This window comes from Hemiscyllium ocellatum, chromosome 20 (genome assembly GCF_020745735.1).
Source record: "Hemiscyllium ocellatum isolate sHemOce1 chromosome 20, sHemOce1.pat.X.cur, whole genome shotgun sequence".
NCBI classification, from domain to species: domain Eukaryota; kingdom Metazoa; phylum Chordata; class Chondrichthyes; order Orectolobiformes; family Hemiscylliidae; genus Hemiscyllium; species Hemiscyllium ocellatum.
The window spans coordinates 5,326,289-5,347,453 of NC_083420.1; the positions used below are offsets into that span (position 1 = coordinate 5,326,289).

Consider the following 21,165-nt stretch of genomic DNA (forward strand, 5'->3'; position numbering starts at 1 on the left):
CAAAAATCATGTTCGTATACTCAGCATATATGTTGACTCCCCCTTTTCAGGCAAACAAACTATACTTTCAATAGTAATCAATTGAATGTTTCCACCCACAAATAGGTATCTTGCTCAGAGGTACCATATAGCAGCACTGGAAAGGGTGCAGAGGAGAGTTAGGGTTAGGATTCGGATGTTGCCTGGGCTGGAGAATTTCACTTATGAAGAGAGGTTCAATCGACTGACATGGTTTTCCTTAGAGCAGAGGAGATTGAGAGGAGACATATTTGAGATATAGAAGATAATGAGGGGCATAGATAGGATAAAAACGTTTTCCACTTCATGAAGGGGTCAAAGACCAGGGGGCATAGATTCAAAGTAGGGGGCAGTAGATTTAGAGGAGATGAGGAAATATTTCTTCACTCAGGAATTGTGGGAATCTGTAACTCAGTACCTGTAAAGGTGGTAGAGGCAAAAACACTCGGAACATTTAAGAAGTTTTGGATGTGCACTTGTGGTGGCCAAGATGGTTATTTTTGATTAGCGTGGACACAATTGGCCAAAAGACCTTTTTCTGTGCTGTGGACCCCTATGAAGCAAAGGAACAAGTCAGTGAAATGGGCTGTGTTATGAAGAACAGCAGGAGCTTAAGACACACTCACGTGGAGCTGAACCACCCACACCGATAACTTACTTTTGTGCTCAGCACAAAAGTCTTCCTCAATGTTTGGAGGGCTTTGTGTGAGGCTTCACGTGTCATCATATATGCCAAAATTTAATCGAACAGTGTGTCAGGTTTTAGTATCCAACATTATTACGCCATCCACTCAATAAGCCTCCAGTTCTTCTATGTTCCATTAAATGAGTACCTAGAAGCAATCATTATCATGGAAGAGGTAGTCTTGGGCAAGATAATGTAGCTAAGGATAGACAAGTCTCCTGACTCTGATGGAATGCATCCCAGGGTACTAAAAGAGATGGTGGGAGAAATAGCAAATGGTAATTTTCCAAAATTCCCTGGACTCTGGGGCAATTCCAGCAGATTGGAAAATAGCAAATGTGACGCCCCTGTTGAAAAAGGATGGCAGACAAAAGATGGGGAATTATAATCAGGTAAACTTAACTTCTGTAGTGGAAAGATGCTTGAGTTTATTATCAAGGAAGGAATAGCAAGGCATCTGGATAGAAATTGCCCCATTGGGTTGACGCAGCATGGGTTCATGAAGGACAGATCATGTGTAACTAATCTACTGGAGTTCTCTGAAGACATTACGAGCACGGTGGAGAACGGACACCCATTAGTTCTGGTGCATCCAGATTGCCAAAAGGCCTTTGACAAGGTGCTGCACAAGAGGCTGCTGCGTAAAATAAAAGGTGCATCGTGTTATGGATATCCATTAGAGGATAGAGGATTGGTTAACTAACAGGAAGCAAAGAGTTGGGATAAATGAGTGCTATTCTTGTTGGCAATCAGTAACTAGTGGTGTGCCTCAGGGATTAGTGTTGGGACTGCAATTAGTTACAGTTTGCATAATGATTTGGTGTTGGGGACCATGTGTAGTATGTCTAAGTTTGCAATGACATGAAGATGAATGGCAGAGCAAGTATGCAGAGACCTATGAAAGTTTACAGTGGAACCTAGATGCTTTAAGTGAGTGGGCAAAGGTCTGGCAGATGAAGTACAATGTTAATAAATTTATTAATAAATGTGAAGTTACCCATTTTGGTAGGAATAACAGTAAAAATTACTTGAATGGTAAAATGTTGCAGCATGCTACTGTGCAGAGAGATTTGGGTGTCCTTGTGTATGAATCACAGAAGGTTGTTCTGCAGGTACATCAGGCAAATAGAATTTTGTCCTTCATTATTAAAGTGATTGAGTTTAAAAGCAGGGAGGTTATGTTGCAGCTATACAGGGTGCTAGTGAGGCCACATCACGAGTACTGTGTGCAGATTTGGTCTCCTTACTTGAGAAAGGATGGACTGGCACTAGAGGGGGTGCAGAGAAGGTTCACTGGGTTGATTCCGGAGTTGATGATGTTGGCTTATGAGGAGAAACTGAGTAGACTGGGATGATATTCATTGGAATTTAGAAGACTGAGGGACGAATCTTATAGAAGCATATACAATTATGAAGAGAATAGATAAGGTAGATGTAGAGAACATGTTCTACTGGTAAGTGAAACTAGGACAAGAGGGCATAGCCTCAAACTTAGGGGGAGCAGATTTAGGACTGAATTGAGAAGGAACTCCTTCATCCAGAGGGCTGTGAATATATGGGAATCCCTGCCCAGTGAAGTAGTTGATGCGTCTCCAGTAAATGTTTGTAAAGCTAAGAAAGATTTTTTTTGAACAGTAAAGGAATTAAGGGTTTTGGTGAGAGGGCGGGTAAATGGAGCTGAGGCCATGATAAGGTCAGCCAAGATCTTATTGAATGGTGAAGCAGGCTGAAAGGGCCAGATGGCCTTCGCCTGTTCCTAGTTCATGTGTTCTTATGTTCTCATTAACTTACTTCTCTTTCCCTTCCCTTTCCTCACTCCACTTGTCTCTAACTGGCCTGCTGTATCTTTAACTGGTAGCTTACATTAACTCAACGTTCGCTGCTCCATTTCAGTTATGTAGCAGTAAGATATAAGGTAGTAATTATGTTTTAGATGCAGACTTTCAATCATAAAGTCTTGAGTTGATTAGTTACTATTAAGAATATTGGGACACAGTAAATACGGTATATGGTGGCATCTATTATTCTTTGCTTAATTTTGTTTCGAAGGTTAGCTCCCAAATCGATTTGAAGTACTTGCAGCATTTCTGTTTTGTCTAAAGGTGATGTGAGTTACAGAAAACAAAAGATATTAATTATATTATCATATAATTTTATTCAGCTTTGTGTGATACTAGGGAATGTATTTTACCAAATATATCGGCATCTTATTGTGAAGCGTGAATGCATTTTGAAACAAAATTGTCATTTTACAGCAGGATATTTTATATCGAGGAAAGTATGGCAGTATTCTAATTTGATGTAAATGGCACGGAGCTCTCTTATCTGACTTACCACCTTTGGCTCTTGGGACAGAAATTTAGAAGGTAATGACTGGCATAGCATTAGCTGATCCAGAACTTAAACATGTGATGTGAAGCTAAAGCAGGAAGGACTATCAGGCTTCTGGCAGATGGTGCAGTTGGCTGTGTTGAAGTTTTTTGAATGCAAGCTAATGAGGAAGAAAACCTTTTCACAGAAAGCACATCACTGGGTAACAGTACAGAATTTCCTGGTTAGCGTTTGTTGATTTCTTAAAATAAAAACCTTTATGTAGAAATGAAGAAACTTTATTTTTCAAATTAAGATGCATAAGCGATGCCATACTTTGCTCATTATGCTTGAGCAGTCTCATCTGAAGTACAGTTTGGCTACATAGCTCATGCAAGACAAAAAATAGCTTCAGTCTGTAAGAGTGATCAAACATTTGGAACATGACAACAGTTCCGGAGAAGTTTCATCAGTTATTCCTCAACTCATCATTCTGCAAAGCTACATGGGAAGTATGCAACAAAAAAAAGTTCATAAATGAATGTGAACTGAGCATAGCTTATTTTCAGTATGTGGACTTTCACCCTAAATAGACATATCAGTTAGATATGGCGAGAGAGGGCCAGTTGTATATGTACTATTGCTAATGGCCTCAGACCAGCTATCTGGAGGTCCAGAGTTATATTGCTGGCAGTGCATTACCTGCAGGTCAATTGAGATGTGTCAAGGGAAGGTGCAGAGGCTTTGGAGAGGGTGCAAAGAGGGTTTACCAGGATGCTGCCTGGACTGGAGTCATAGAGTCATAGAGATGTATGGCATGGAAACAGAACCTTTGGTCCAACCCGTCCATGCTGACCAGATATCCCAACCCAATCTAGTCTACCTGCCAGCACACGGCCCATATCCCTCCAAACCCTTCCCATTCATATACCCATCCAAATGCCTCCTAAATGTTGCAATTGTACCAGCCTCCACCACATCTTCTGGCAGCTTATTCCACACACTTACCACCCTCTGCATGAAAAAGTTGCCTCTTAGGTCTCTTTTATACCTTTCCCCTCTCACCCTAAACCTATGCCCTCTAGTTCTGAACTCCCTGACCCCAGGGAAAAGACTTTGTCTACTTATCCTATCCATGCCCCTCATAATTTTGTAAACCTCTATAAGGTCACCCCTCAGTCTCCGATGCTCCAGGGAAAACAGCCCCAGCCTGTTCAGCCTCTCCCTGTAGCTCAGATCCTCCAAACCTGGCAAAATCCTTGTGAATCTTTTCTGAACCCTTCCAAGTTTCACAACATCTTTCCGATAGGAAGGGGACCAGAATTGCATGCAATATTCCAACAGTGGCCTAACCAATGCCCTGCACAGCCGTCACATGACCTCCCAACTCCTGTACTCAATACTCTGACCAATAAAGGAAAGCATACCAAATGCCTTCTTCACTATCCTATCTACCTGTGATTCCACTTTCAAGGAGCTATGAACCTGCACTCCAAGGTCTCTTTGTTTAGCAACACTCCCTAGGACCTTACCATTAAGTGTATAAGTCCTGGAGGGCTTGCTTTATGAAGGAAGAAGAGAGGAGACCTGATCGAGGTGTACAAAATAATGAGAGGAATAGATAGAATCAATAGCCAGAGACTTTTCCCCGGGGCAGGATTGACTGGTACGAGAAGTCATAGTTTGAAGATATTAGGAGGAAGGTATAAAGGAGACATCAGAGGTAAGTTCTTTACGCAGAGAATTGTGAATACATGGAATGTGTTGCCAGCTGTGGTGGTGGAAGCTGAGTCATTGGGGACATTTAAGTGACTGCTGGACATGCACGTGGATAGCAGTGAGTTGAAGGGTGCGTAGGTTAAGTTACTATATTTGACATTAGGATTTAATCTCAGCAAAACATTGTAGGCCAAAGGGCCTGTTCTGTGCTGTACTTTTCTATGTTCTAAGGGGTGCAGGTACAAGGCTCTGTTTTTTATGTTTGAGTTTGTAATGTGAGGACTATGAGAGGGTACCTTAGCCTTCTGCTAATGGTGTTAACTTGTTTCAAAGCAAAATCAAACTGGTACGTCAATGTACTATATTATTGGAGGTGATATTGCCACTAGTTGACATGAAGTCCATTCAGAAATCATATCACCACAACCTATAGTTATTCCAGTTTAAGCTGATGCAAACCTGAAATAATCTTTTCTATTTTTTGTGCACAACATGTGGACGTTGCTAGGCCAGCATCTGTTGTGTGTTGAATAGGTCTGGAGTCGCATATAGACAGCGGTTGACAATAATTGCATATTTGTGTTTAGGTTAGCTTTTTAATGCTGATCTTTATTGAATTCCATGAACTCCAGAATGTCCAATGACATTATCACGACACACCACCTTCCCACTGAAATCATGTGAAATTGGTGACCTGAATCTCAATTAAGGAAAGAATGTACCACCTGTGATATAGTCCATTTCTTATTGTTTTATTTTTAGTTTCTGCTTTTTCAGGATGGTTTCGCATCTTGGTAGAGAAGTGAGACAATTGGTAGAAAATACACGGAGTCAAATTGTGTGGTGAATAGAAGGCACTGTTAGATGCATAGAACAATTTTAATTTTAAAAAAATCATTCACTGGATGAGGGCATTGCTGGCTAGGCCAGAATTTATTGCCCATCTCAAATTGTTAAGAGGCAACCCCATTGCTGTGGGTCTGGAGTCACACCTGCCAGACCAGGGAAGGATACAAGTTTCCTCTCTGAAAGAACATTAGTGAACCAGATAGGCTTTTCCTGACAATCAACAATAGATTCATTGTCATCATTAGACACTTAATTCCAGATATTGAATTTAAATTCCACCATCTGCCAAGGTGGGATTCGAGCCCAGCTCTCCAGAGCATTACCTGGGTCTCAGGATTAACAGTACAATGATAATATCACTTGGCCATCACCTCCCCCTGAAACTGAAGCATTTTGATTTACATTATTGTTGATATTGCCTGAACCTTGTATTTAATTTTATACCTTGAGATATTTTCTAACCAACCTGTTCAGAAATGCTATGCCATACCTCTGGAGCAGGTGGGACTTGAACCCAGCCCTCCAGTTAGGAACATAGCTGCTGCATCACAAGGAACCCTAATTTTATAACTTGCTGCATATTGGAAGAGAAGAATATATTGTGTTCATGAACTACAGGTTCAAATAAATGTCATCTTGTTAAGATTGAATTTATGACTGAATTTTACTAAAAATGTTCTCACAGCTATAATGCTTATACTATATGATACAAAAACACTCTGCTTTTTTGAGAAGTGACATTTTGGTTTTGATAATGGTCAGGTGAATAAATAAGCTCAGATGGTTATAATTTAAAATCATTATTTGTAATAATATCTTATTGTATACTTAAATATTCTGAATGAACGGTGACAACTCTTAATCATGGAACATTGACAGTCTTAGCATTTTTCAGATGTGCAGATCTTAATTTTGTTGCTTTCATGCAGAGCAGAAGCCATTTTAAATCACTTTGCTGTATCAGTGTTTTTGAATGCTACGTTACAAAAACATGTAAATTTCATGATTTAATACTGCAGTGTTTTCAACAGTGAAACATTTGGATATTCTCATAATGTCAACTCAGGAAAATAAACAAATTACGATGGATTTTAAAATTAAAATCAGTTAACACATTTTGTGGATTGATACTCTTTATATCTCATAATGAAATCAACATTGAGCATTTTGGTGGACAGTAACTATTTCAGAGGCCCATTAAGGAGGATGTTAACTTATGTAGTGTCTTAAATACATGAATATATCAGCCAATTTATACTGTATTTAAAAATGTTGACATCAATATTCTGACTGCTAAGTCCTAATCATTTCAGGTATTTAACATTGCATATAAAATTCAAATTTTGAACTAACTTGTTTTGATTAATGACAGAGGCCCACATGATTCATTTCAGTACTACTTCAGTTTTGTTTTTAACAATGTCATCTCTTTGTCCTGGGGTCTGTCTTTATTCCTTTATCCGCAGATGCTTGCAAAATTTTATGCTACTGTGATTTGTTTAAGTAAGTTTGCCACTTGAGTAAAATGCACAAATTAAGCAAGTTGAGAGCTAAGTGAGCCTACATTTGCCAGAAACAAGAGCACAACCTTGCAGCAAAGTTCATCACAACAGCTGACTTCCTAATGCTTCAGATTCAGGCAAGAACCAGAAACTCGAGTTTCATTCATCAAGATTATCAGGACGTAGAGGCATGGTTCAGAATCAAAATTCACGAGGACCTCAGCTTTTGTATCACTTGGAGTGCAGGGCAGGATTTCCCTGCTTGGCAGTGTCTTGGGGAATGTAGTCTCTGGCTCTATACTTCCTTTCCAATGTTGTGGTGCTGTTCCATTGAACTGGTGGTCTCCACATGTCACAAATGGCTAATCTGCTAGACAGACTGCTGAGGAGGCTGCAAATTCATCATTAATTCAGGCTTTAACAGCCTAGTTGACTGCCCTCCTTCGTATGGCAGACAGCCAATCTTGTTGCCAACCTGTCTCCATGAAAGTTCCCTTTTCCCAGCAGTGTGAAGGCATTGGAGTTCTCTCAATTCAGGTTCCCATATTTTCCAACACACTCTGCTTCCAGGTCTGTGCTGTAGGGCTGGATTAATCCCCAGCATAAGTTTAGAGTTTCCTCTTTTCTGTAGGCATGCTATATTGTGTCTCAAATTACTCATGCTGCTTTAAAAAAAAATCTTGTGGAAGAAATCCACCTTATTTGCACTGCAGTGAAACAACACTGTCTGCTTCAAATGCCTGATGAGCTTGTTCTGTAGGTTTAACTACTTGCTCCCTGTGATAATGTCTCCCAAGGTTCGTTTAGAATTTATCTCCCTACTGTTCAGGGAGAAATGAAACAGCTTGCCAGTTCTGTATAACCTAGTCACTTTTAAATCCTAAAAACAGTATTCATATTATCCCTCTCAACCTTACCTTTGCCAGTGAGAATATGAATAATTTATGTCGTTAGTTGTTATAATCCAATCCCTCCATCTCTTCAAATATTCTGGTTACTCCCTTAGTATCCTCTCAAGTGCTTCAGTATCCGTTTTTGTGTAGGAAAAAGAAATCTGCCCTTTGGGGCAAGAAATCTGTCTTTACCTGATTTGGCCTACATGTGATTCCAGACCCACAGCAATGTGATTGACTCTGAACTCCCTCTGAGCAATTAGGGATAGGCAATAAATACTGGCCTAGCCGATGACGCCCATATCCCGTGAGTGAATAAAAAAGAGGCCTGAAATCCCATGATGTCTGCTCCAGCTTTCCAAATGAACATGTGTGTAGTGCCATTCTTCTGCTTTCTTCCTGTAACTCTGTAGATTCCTGTTCAAGTGACCAACTAATTTTCTGTTGAATGCCTTGGTTGAACTTGCCTCCACCCTACTGTCAGGCAATGCACTTCAGACCCTAATCACACATGCATTACCACTTTTAGTTTTGTCTCTGATAAACTTAAATTTGTAATCTCTCTCTCTCTCTCCATCCATTCATGAGTGGAAACCCTTTTTACTCTGTCCAGACTTCTCATGTTTTTGAATATTTAAGTTAGATCAGCCGTTTCTTCTCCGAGGAGAACAATCCTTGCCTCTTCAGTCTTTATTCATAATTTTCTTCACTGCTGGAACCATTCTCCCAATCCTCTTCTGCATTCACTCCAATGCCTTCATAACTTCCCCATAATGTTATGCTCAGAGCTGAGGCTGAACCAGAGTCTTATTTGAAATCAACATGAACTCCTTACCTTTATACTCTATACCCCTATTAATAAAGCATAGGTGATTGTGCACTTCATTAATGCCTTCTAAACATATCCTGTCACTATAATGACATTTCGGTGGAGATGATGGTCTAGTTATAATGTCACTGGACCAGTAGTCACAATGTCCAATCTAATGTTCTGGCGACATGGGTTCAAATCCCACCATTCCAGCTCTTGGAATTTAAATTCAATTAATGAATTCTGGAATTGAAAGTCTCAGTAATACGAATCATGAATCCATTAGCAATTGTCATAAAAATCTCTGTGGTTCAGTGATGTCTTTTTGGGAAGGAAATCTGCCGTCTTACTGACATGCGATGACAGGTCCATGGAAATATGGTGGATCGAATTGGCTGAGTTAGCCACTGAGTTCAGGGATTTCGGATGGACGACAACTGTTGGCCTTGCTGGTGATGCCTGTATCCTATAACAGAAGTCAAAAGAAAATGCACAGACACACCTAGGTCCCTCTGCTCCTGTACTCCTTTTATGGGGTTATACCTTTTATTTTATATTGTCTCTCTGTATCCTTCCTACCAAAATGTGTCACCTCAGTTCTCTGTTTTGAACTTCATCTACCACTCATCTGCCCACTCCATCATTATATTTTATGCCCTTTTGAATTTTTACACTTACTTCCTCACAATTTACAATGCTTTCAAGTTTCATATCATTCAAAAAAAAAGAAAGAGCACCTTTTGAAACATGGTCTATTCATTTGTATATATCAGGAACAGTGAGGATCTCAACACTGAATCCTTTGGGAATCTCACTCCAAACCTTATTTAATTCTTTTTATTTTTGATTTAAATTAAAACCAACTTGAGGGACGGTCTCAAGTATTTTTAACTGGACTAGTCAGAATCTTGCAGATTTTACCTTGTGAAATCACTGACTCTCTTCACTAAAATTGCACTAAAATTAGCTTGTGACCCAAGGTGGGAAACCTGGAGATATTGTCGCAGTCACTAAAACTAAGCATCGCTATAACTTGAGTTTGAAGCTGTTCATCAGGCTTGTATTGATTTCTTTTTAATGAGTGACCACTCTTAATTGCACTATTCTTTCACTTTGTGTATTTGTAATTAGATCAACAGGAACAAGAGCAATCAGCGACATCACAAAGCTGATTCGACATAGTATCATCAAATTTTAGTTGGTTTTACATGGTGTAAAATGTAAGCAATGTAGTGGACATCTAGAGATTACATTTAAAGTGAAATGGCCAATTAGCCTGTAAAATTGTTCATTTTGATGCTTATTCTCATTAAATAGTTAATGGATTTCCTTAAATTGATTGCTAATGTGTTATTTGTGAGTGTTTGTTTCCTTTGGACAAGAATGAGAAATGTTTTGTTACAAATGGTACTATCCCCTGGCTTTGTGACTCTGTTCCCATATAGGTATATTTGCATGATTTGAGATCTGTACTCAAACTGCCAGATTCCGTAAGAACGTAAGATATGGGGTAGAAGTAGGCCATTCAGCCCATTGAGTATGCATTACAAACCAGCTATCCAGCTAATTCCCACTTTACACAGTGAGATATATTTCAAACATACTGGTGCTAAGGGGATGATACTACTTACTGCTGAAGAGCTATCATGAAGACCTGTCTTAAACTGTGAACACAAGATGGCTTTTTAGCAAATGAGTTGAAGCAAGCATTAAAATTCATAGCCTGGAGGGTAAGTAAGGGGCTAATGATTTTGCTGAGGATATCAAGTACTACTTAAGGCCACACTCAGCTTTCAGAGTTCACTTAATGTCTACAATTGACTGTCCAGTGGCACGGTGGCTCAGTGGTTAGCATTGTTGCCTCACAGCGCAAGGGACCTGGGTTCAATTCCAGCCCTGGGCAACTGTCTGTGTGGAGTTTGCACATTCTCCTTGTGTTCGTGTGGGTTACTCCGACAATCCAAAGATGAATTGGCCATGCTGAAATGCCTAAAGTGTTCAGGGATGTGTAGGTTAGTTGGGGGTAAATGTAGGGGAATGGGTTTGAGTGGGTTACTTGTCGGAGGGTCAGTGTAGACTTGTTGGGCTGAAAGACCTGTTTCCACACTGTAGGGATTTTATGATATGGTACATTGGCGTGAAAATCGCTTTGGAGTTAAGGGATCAAGACTGAAGCTGGAGCGGCCACATATTGTTATGTGAAAAGATTCTCTCTTCTGGTCCTCTGGTCATAGCAGAACATCTTAAGCAGGCACAGTTGACCATCCAACATCAGATTCTGTTGCTTTTTGTTATGTGCTGTTTGATCTGGAAGAGATGAAGGTAATTTTGAATATGGTTTGCAAATATGGTTGTCCGTGTATGGTGCCTCATTTGGTTGAAGAGCTGCATGTTGTATTTAAGGTGTGAGTAGTGTCTGTGAAGGATGCAACATTGTGGGAAGTATAGCTAGTTGATCAATGTTTGAAGTTGTAATGCTGGCGCGTATGCTTATTTTTAAAAATTCATTCATGGGATGTGGGTTGCAATGGCTGGGCCAGCATTTATTGTCCACTCCTAGTTGCCCTTGAGAAGGTGGTGGTGAGCTGCCTTTTTGAATGCTGCAGTTCATACCTGTAGGTTATCTTACAACACCGTCAGGGAGAGCTTTCCATGATTTTGACCCAGCAACATTGAAGGAACGGAGATATATTTCCAAGTCAGAATGGTGAGTGGCTTGGAGGGAAATTTGCAGTTGGTGGTGGTGTTCCAATGTATCTGCTGTCCTTAGCCTGCTAGATGCAAATGGTTGTGAATTTGAAAGGGGCTATCTGAGGATCTTCGGTGATTTCTGCGGTGCATCATGTAGATGGTACATAGATTCATAGAGATGTATAGCATGGAAACAGACCCTACGGTCCAACCTGTCCATGTCGACCAGATATCCCAACCCAATCTAGTCCCACCTGCCAGCACACGGCCCATATCCCTCCAAGCCCTTCATATTCATATACCCATCCAAATGCCTCTTAAGTGTTGCAATTGTACTGGCCACCACATCCTCTGGCAGCTCATTCCATACACGTACCAGCCTCTGTGTGAACACGTTGACCCTTAGGTCTCTTTTATATCTTTCCCTCTCACCCTGAACCTATGCCCTCTACTTCTGGATTCCCTGACCCCAGTGAAAAGACTTTGCCTATTTAAGCTATCCATGCCCCTCATAATTTTGTAAACCTCTATAAGGTCACCCCTCAGCCTCTGATACTCCAGGGAAAACAGCCCCAGCCTGTTCAGCCTCTCCCTGTAGCTCAGATCCTCCAACCCTGGCAACATCCTTGTGAATATTTTCTGAAACCTTTCAAGTTTCACAACATCTTTCTGATAGGAAGGAGACCAGAATTGCACGCAATATTCCAACAGTGGCCTAACCAGTGTCCTGCACAGCCGCAACATGACCTCCCAACTCCTGTCCTCAATACTCTGACCAATAAAGGAAAGCATACCAAATGCCTTCTTCACTATCTTATCTACCTGTGACTCCACTTTCAAGGAGCTATGAATCTGCACTCCAAGGTCTCTTTGTTCAGTAACCATCCCTAGGACCTTACCATTAAGTGTATAAGATTTGCGTTCCCAAAATGCAGCACCTCACATTTATCTGAATTAAACTCCATCTGCCACTTCTTAGCCCATTGGCCCATCTGGTCAAGATCCTGTTGTAATGTGAGGTAACCCTCTTCGCTATCCACTACACCTCCAATTTTGGTGTCATCTGCAAACTTACTAACTGTACCTCTTATGCTCGCATCCAAATCATTGATGTAAATGACAAAAAGTAGAGGACCCAGCACTGATCCTTGTGGCACTCCACTGGTCACATACTACTGTTACTGAGCATTAATGGTGGATGGAGTGGATGCTTGTGGATGCAGTGTCAATCAAATGGGCTACTTTGCCCTGGATAGTCTCAAGTCTGAGAGAAAACAGAGCCAGCATTTCAGGTCCAGTGACCCTTCCTTCAAACATGGTAACTTCATAATTTTAATGGAGATTGGTTGCTTTGGAGACCCAATTTTAGCTATTTGGAAATCTGGCAATATGAATAAAATATTTTTTTAAAACTGCCTGGGTGAGCTGTGTCATATGAGGTATATAGTAATGAATAGCTTAATGAATTCATCCTATGAAAGATTTTCCCTGCAATCTTGTTTAATTAATCCCAAATGGGAGGTGTTATTTCTTGATTACTTTATTATTTTAAATATGAAGGAATTCAAAGAATAAGACAGCAGGGCAGAAATTAAGATAAAAGACAGTTCACAATTTTATTGAACGGCAGAAATGGCTCAAGGAAATGTAGGTTACCCCGTTCTCATTTCTGATCTTTATATGGGGTTAATTGTTGCGTGAATCTCAAGCGACTGCAAGGCATGGAGCACGCTGGCAAATGGACAGTGAATGGTTAAAATCAGAATGCATTCCTACTTAAGATTATTTATGCTCCAATATAGATATTGATTTATACAAACTATTTCTTCCACAAGTGAATTTGTGAAAACAAATTAAATATTTGCAATCTTAGCAATTCATTTGACTGACACCTTCAGACATGATTGAACCTTTTAATGCTGAAAGGTGTTTTGAGCAAAAATGTGGAATTTCAGGATAATTTAGCGATGAATTTATTTTGGAGATTTTATTAGTTTTATGTGCCAGTTTTTAAGATTTCAATCTTTAAGTCATATTGTTGCTTGCTTCTTATGTGAATAAGGTGATATATTAAATATTCATTTGAAATTAATATCATAACATAAACTCAAAGCTAATTCAATAGTTGAGAGTTATTTTACAAATTATGTAGGTATGGCTAAATGACAATACTTAAAAAATACAGAATGGAATCTCAATGAGACATCACTGTTCTTCCTTCCAAGCTGGAAAACTAGTGAGTGCCCCGTACTGCCTTTTTTAGGGAAGGCCGACATTATTGTTATGAATTATGATAACCTGGAATCAGCGCCACTTGGAAGTCCATGGCTATTGCTGAAATGATCATATATCGGAATTTCAGGATTATGAGGTGATCCAGACCACAGCTAAGTCTTGGAAGATCAACAGAAAAGGCAGGTGGGATGGTTCTCAGTGTCTGTTCCCCTGCCTTGCTTTTCCTGATGTCCATTTCACTTGAGCGTTGAATGCTTTTGTTTCTCCCTCATAAGGGGTAAGCTGATTTGGCTGCCATGCATGCCATAAGTGACAAGCCCATCTGCAACTGAATTAATTCCTGCAGGCAACAGGCTGAAGCTCTTAAAAAGGCATGAGTTGGTGGCAGAGTGAGAGGGTCGATATGGGTCTTAACACTCACAACTTAAGTGAAGCTGAGAAGCAGGGGGTGCTGGCACACCACTTAATTAATTTACTTAATTAAATGCTCTTTTTACTTGCAAGCTCACTAGAAAGTACAGAAGATTCTGCCAAAGTAATAAACTTTGTGGTTGGAATGATATTTTAGTGTACAATAGTGCTTCAGTACCATAAGGAATAAGGTTATTTAGTGTTGCAGGAAAAAGACATATTTTATTGAAGCTTTTTATTTTGCATTCATTTGGACAATTTGTGAGAAATACCAAACAAAATGCTTGATATTCGTCATCAGTCAACATCTAACTGCTACATTTTCTATGGCTGTGTCTCTACCAATCGGAACCTATTTGCCAATTAATCAGCATGATGTTTTCCCTTTTACGGTGGTATTTCTTGCGAATTGTCCTGATGAGTGCAAGACAAAAAGCTTCAACAAAATAGACTTTTTTTATAGCAATACTCAAGTTCTTTATGACCAATTGACTGTTTATAAGTTTCTTTGTGTGATGTAGCATAACAAGTCGCAATTTTAAACTTTTCTCACTATTTCATCTTGTTTAGTTCTTCCAAACTTACGGAGTGGTGATTCTGATATTATGATCCCAGAACCTAAACCTGTGGTCGATAATGATGAGCTGGCTAACACCTATGAGCGAAAGCTAATAGAGGTAAGGAAACCTTTTAGTTATGTACCCTTCCACTTATTTGGGTATCTAAATGTTAAGGTAAGCTGTTTTTTTAATTTTCCTTTGTTGGTTTTCCTGACAGCTCGGCAGCTGTAAATAAGGGGGGAAATGGCTCATACTTTTGATGTGCATTAATGGAGATAGGAAATTAAGTACTACTGGATCAGATATATTTTCTGTTGAAGCTGTTTGTTTTGACTCATTGGGACAATTCAAAAGAATGTCAGTGTAGAGGAGGACAGTATCCCATACTGCATGAGAAGAGCATGCTGATTGGTTGACAAGTGGACTCTGATTCGTAAGAACATTTGCCATGGAAATGTAGTGAATTAGTAACTGGGAATGGTTGTGTGAACAACCATGGAACGGGATTCATTCTTATTGTTCACCTTTCCTTGAGTCAAATTCCATGCTTTCTCAGAATGTATTGCAAAACAATAACCACTCAAAGTTCAGTGTGACTGATGCATTGCAAGGAGTTCAAAAGTAAGACAGGACAATAATATGGGCATGAAAGCAGAGCTAGCTGAAGTGGACTCAGATATTGGTGAGCATAAAGGCCAGTTGAGAAGCAGTGACAGATTTTAAAAGGGTGTTTCAGAGTATTCAGAAGAAGTACGTTCCTACTATATGGAAATATTACAAAGGGAGGACCATCATCCATGGTTAACAAAAGAAGTTAAGGAGAACATCAAACTTAAAGAGCATATGTGAATGTATGCGCAAAGGTAAATTGCATTACAGATGACTGGTCAGATTACAGCAGAGAATAGCTAAAAGATTAATCAGAATTAATATGTTAAAACCTGAAATGAAGTTAGCTAGAAATATAAAAATAGATACTATATGTATCTAAAAAGGTAAAATGACTGTTCATCCTTCCGAGAGTATGAATGGAGAGTCGATAGTGTGTGGTAAAGAAATGGTGGAATAAATTAATATTTCTGTTCTATCTTCACTATAGAGGATACAAAGAAAATTCATTAATACCTGCAATTGTAAAGATAGAAGGAAGAAATGGCCTGAGTGAATTTCCAGTCACTTGTGATGTGGTACTGAGCAAGCTCTTGGAGCTGCAGGCTAACAAGTCTCAAATTCTAGTGGACGTCATCTTAGAGTCTTGAAAGCTATAGCTAATGAGCTCATAGATGCATTGGTGTTAATTTTTCAAAATTTGTCAGATTCAGGAAATGAACCCTTTATTCTTGCAGAAAGCTATTCCAAAGTGCAAAGTCATTGAGGTGTTCTTAATATGAGTTACAAGAGATATGCACATATTAGGAAGGCTGATGGGATGCTATCCTTTATTACAAGAGGAATTGAACAAAAAAACGCTTGAGTTATAGAATCATAGAGTCATAGAGATGTACAGCATGGAAACAGAACCTTTGGTCCAACTTGTCCGTGCCGACCAGATATCCCAACCCAATCTAGTCCCACCTGCCAGCAACCGGCCCATATCCCTCCAAACCCTTCCTATTCATATACCCATCTAGATGCCTTTTAAATGTTGCAATCATACTGGCCTCCACCACTTCCTCTGGCAGCTTATTCCGTACCCATACCACCCTCTGCATGAAAACATTGCTACATAGTTCTCTTTTATCTATTTTCCCTCTCATCCTAAACCTATGCCCTCTAATTCTGGACTTCTCCACACCAGAGAAGAGACTTTGTCTATTTATCCTATCCATGCCTTTCATGATTTTATAAACCACTATAAGGTCACCCTTCAGCCTCTGTTGCCCTAGCCTATTCAACCTCTCCCTACAGCTCAAATCCTCCAACCCTGGCAACATTCTTGTAAATCTTTTCTGAACCCTTTCAAGTTTCACAATATCCTTCCACGCATTGGTCTCCTTGTTTAAGGAAGAATGTAAATGCCTTGGAGTCAGTTCAGAAGATAATGTTGGATGATAATGGAGTAGTTAGATTAGATGGACTTCAGATTGGTTTCACAGGTCAGCGTAACATCAAGGGCTGAAGGGCCTGTAGTGCACTGTAATGTCGTATGTTCTAGAGGAGGTTCACAAGATTGATACATATAATGGGCAGATTGTCTTAGGAAAGAGTGAAAAGGCTGGTCTAGTTTTCACTGGAATTAGAAGTGCAAGGGTGATTGTGTTGAAGTGTACAACATTCTGAATGACTGACAAGGTGTATGTGAATATAATGTTTGCTCTTCTGAGTGATTCCAGAACTAGTGTTACAGGTAATTCTCCTATAAAGTGTGTTTATTAAACACGATTTGGCTGTAATGAGATTAGTGAATAGCGAACCTTTTTTGTAAAGTGAACTCCCGTTCACTCTTACGTGATTCCATCCCTGACACTAGCTGAACAACAAAACCCAACTATGTGAAAGGTACAGTGCTGTAGTCAGTGATTGTAGTGTTAAAGTGTTAAATGTATTGTATTATTTCATTAAAGTGCATGATTTAAAGATTTACTTAGACTGTGCTACCATTTGTGTTAGGCTAACTATTATTTTCGTCTTGATTTTTCGTGATATTTTTGGCGGTTTGCTCCAACATTATTTTTCCCATAGACCCCATTATTTATATTGTGTGATTCTCTATAACGTGATGTCACACAGGAATACACTATTACATTATAGGGGAACTACCTATAAATGCTATTCAAATTGGAGGTCTTCCTTTTAGTATAGAAATGAAGGGGTTTTTTTTCTCTTGGAGAGATGTGAGATTTTGGAACTAGAACAGAGAACAATACAGCACTGAACAGGCCCTTCGGCCCATGATGTTGTGCCGAATATTTGTCTGAGCGAAAGCACCTATCCATGTACCTATCCAATTGCAGCTTAAAGGTCACCAATGATTCTGACTCTGCCACTCCCACTTACGCATAAAAGGCCTTGGGGTTATCCTTGATCCTACCCATTCCATGCCCCCACCACTCTCTGGGTAAAGAACCTACCCCTGACAACCCCCTCCACCTTCCACCCTTCACTTTAAATTTATGTTCCCTTGTAACACTCTGTTGTACCCGGGGAAAACGTCTCTGACTGTCTACTCTATCTATTCCCCTGATCATCCTATAAACCTCTATCAAGTCACCCCTCATCCTTCGCCATTCCAATGAGAAAAGGCCTAGCACTCTCAACCTATCCTTGTATGACCTATTCTCCATTCCAGGCAACATCCTGGTAAATCTCCTCTGCATCCTCTCCAAAGCTTCCACATCTTTCCAAAAGTGAGGCGACCAGAACTGCACATAGTAATAAATGTGGCCTTACCAAGGTCCTATTCAGTCCTAGACCCCAAGATCCCTCTGCTCCTCCACCTAACTAAGAACCCTACCGTTAACCCTGTATTCCGCATTCTTATTTGTCATTCCAAAATGGATAACCTCACACTTGACAGGGCTGAACTCCATCTGCCACTCCTCAGCCCAGCTCTGCATCATATCTAAGTCCCTTTGCAGCCGACAACAGCCCTCCTCACAATCCACAATTCCACCAATCTTCGTATCGTCTGAAAATTTACTGATCCACCCGTTGACTCCCTCTTCCAAGTCATTAATAAAAATTACAAACAGCAGAGGACCCAGAACTGATCCCTGCGGAACTCCACTTGTAACTGGGCTCCAGGCTGAATATTTACCATCTACCACCATTTTCTGACTTCGACTGGTTAGCCACTTCTCTATCCATCTGGCCAAATTTCCCACTATCCCATGCCTCCTGACTTTCCGCATAAGCCTACCATGGAGAACCTTATCAAATGCCTTACTAAAATCCATGTACACTACATCCACTGCTCTACCCTCAACCACATGCTTGGTCACCTCCTCAAAGAATTCAATAAGACTTGTAAGGCAAGACCTACCTCTCACAAATCTGTGCTGGCTGTCCCTAATCAAGCAGTGTCTTTCCAGATACTCATAAATCCTATCCCTCAGTACCCTTTCCATTACTTTGCCTACCACTGAAGTAAGACTATCTGGCCTGTAATTCCCGGGATTATCCCTATTCCCTTTTTTGAACAGGGGCACAAGATTCGCCACTCTCCAGTCCCCTGGCACCACCCCCATTGACAGTGAAGACGAAAAGATCATTGCCAACGGTTCTGCAATTTCCTCTCTTGCTTCCCACATAATCCTACGATATATCCCGTCAGGCCCGGGGGACTTGTCTATCCTCAAGTTTTTCAAAATGCCCAACACGTCTTCCTTCCTAACAAGTATCTCCTTCAGCTTACCAGACCGTTTCATACTCTTCTCTTCAACAATACAGTCCCTCTCATTTGTAAATGCTGAAGAAAAGTACTCATTCAAGACCTCTCCTATCTTTTCCGACTCAATACACAGTCTCCCACTACTGAATTGATCGGACCTACCCTCGTTCTCATCATTCTCATGTTTCCCACATACGCATAAAAGGCCTTGGGGTTATCCTTGATCCTATCCGCCAAAGATTTTTCATGCCCTCTCTTTACTGTCCTAATCCCTTTCTTCAGCTCCCTCCTGGCAATCTTGTATCCCTCCAATGCCCTGTCTGAACCTTGTTTCCTCAACTTTATGTAAGCCTCCTTCTTCCTCTTTTCTAGACATTCAACCTCCCTCATCAACCAAGGTTCCCTCACACGACCATCTCTTTCCTGCCTGACAGGTACATACATATCAAGGACACGTCGTATCTGTTCCTTGAAAAAGTTCCACATTTCAATGACATCCTTCTCTGACAGCCTATGCTCCCAACTTATGCTCCTCAGATCCTGTCTTGCAGCATCGTAGTTACCCTTCCCACAATTGTAAAACCTACCCTGTTGCACACACCTATCTCTCTCCATAACCAAGGTGAAAGTCACAGAATTGTGGTCACCATCACCAAAATGCTCACCCACTAAAAAGCCCATCATTTGTCCTGATTCGTTACCAAGTTCCAAATCCAATATGGCCTCCCCTCTGGTCGGATAATCTACGTACTGAGTTAGAAAAGCTTCTTGGACACACTGCACAAACACCGCCCTGTCCAATCTACTTGACCTAAAGTGCTTCCAATCAATATTTGGGAAGTTGAAATCGCCCATGACTACTACCCTGTGGCTTCTGCACCTTTCCAAAATCCGTTTCCCAATCTGTTTCTCCACATCTCTGCTGCTATTGGGGGGCCTATAGTAAACACCCAACAAGGTGACTGCTCCTTTCCTATTTCTGACTTCAGCCCATACTACCTCCAAAGGCAGATCCCCCTCGAACTGCCTTTCTGCAGCCATTATACCATTTCAAATTAGCAATGCCAACGGAACTCTGTAATGCAGGAACATTATATTAGGTTGCAGTGGAGGCTGAGTCATTGAATATTTTTATGGCGAAGATAAGATTGATTCCCCTGCCTAACAAGAATCGTTAGTTAACTGGGGAAAATGAGAATGTGGAATTTGGAACACAAACAAATCTACATGATCTTACTGTATGGAGGAGGAGATTTGAGGGGCTTAATGCCCAACGTCTGCTGCTGGTTTGTATTTTCATATATTGGGCTAATGCACTTTTTCCTTTGGTACAATTAAGCTATGAGAAAGAGGCTTAAAAGTTAACTTAGTTTAATTAGTGAGAAAATGAAAGCTAAATTGGTGATGAGTTCCAGCTCAGCCGTTGTTAGGTTGAGAGCTTGTTATTTACAGTGGATTCCAAAATTGGTTGTGGATATACTGGTCTATCGTAACTGGAGTGCACCAAAAGGTAACTTCCCATTTAATGCATTGAGCAATTGAACTTTTGCACATTTTTTTTGGTCTTAAAAGAATTGAAAATACTACCTGTGTGATCATCCAAAGAAACACACTTAATTTGCTGTGAGAGAGTGGGTCATGTTCTCTTGCTGCTTGTAGATTTTTTAAAAATTAGAGATAGGTTAGATTGGAAATAAAATGTGAAGATCCATTCAAGGATTCAAATGATTTATTTCTGTGCAGCTGAGTTGCCTGGATTACAAATACAGTGTCTTGTGTGTCTGAGTGTGATTTTAAAAAATGTTCATATGTTAGTTTGCTTAGGGGAATTTACAGGTAGTTCTGGGATAGTATGAGTTTAGGCAGTGCGATTTGGCTATAACATCGCTGAAAAATTAGGGAATGGTATTTGAAGAACACTTACCTCCATTGGCAATAACGTGATTCCAGTGGGGATCAGTTTGCATGCTACATTATGTGCACGTACTGATGTTTGTATCGTTCTGCACATGCGCTGATGTCACCTGCCCACTGAGCAACTTCCTGTGAGAGGTACTGTACAGCGAGCAGCTTTCTTACATTTTTTAAAATGTAGTGGATTAAATTTACTTTTGTTTCGTAAGTAAATATGATTTCAACCTTCATTTTAGG

General features: G+C 40.3%; 1 protein-coding gene across 2 annotated transcripts in view; it reads left to right on the forward strand.

Annotated features, from left to right (window-relative positions):
• snx29 (sorting nexin 29) overlaps positions 1-21,165 on the forward strand; it is a 508,092-nt gene that overhangs the window by 225,564 nt on the left and 261,363 nt on the right. For both annotated transcript variants that reach the window (XM_060840443.1, XM_060840444.1), the window contains one exon: positions 14,695-14,801. In XM_060840443.1, the coding sequence (XP_060696426.1) occupies positions 14,695-14,801 (107 nt within the window). The remainder of the gene's footprint in view (positions 1-14,694; positions 14,802-21,165) is intronic.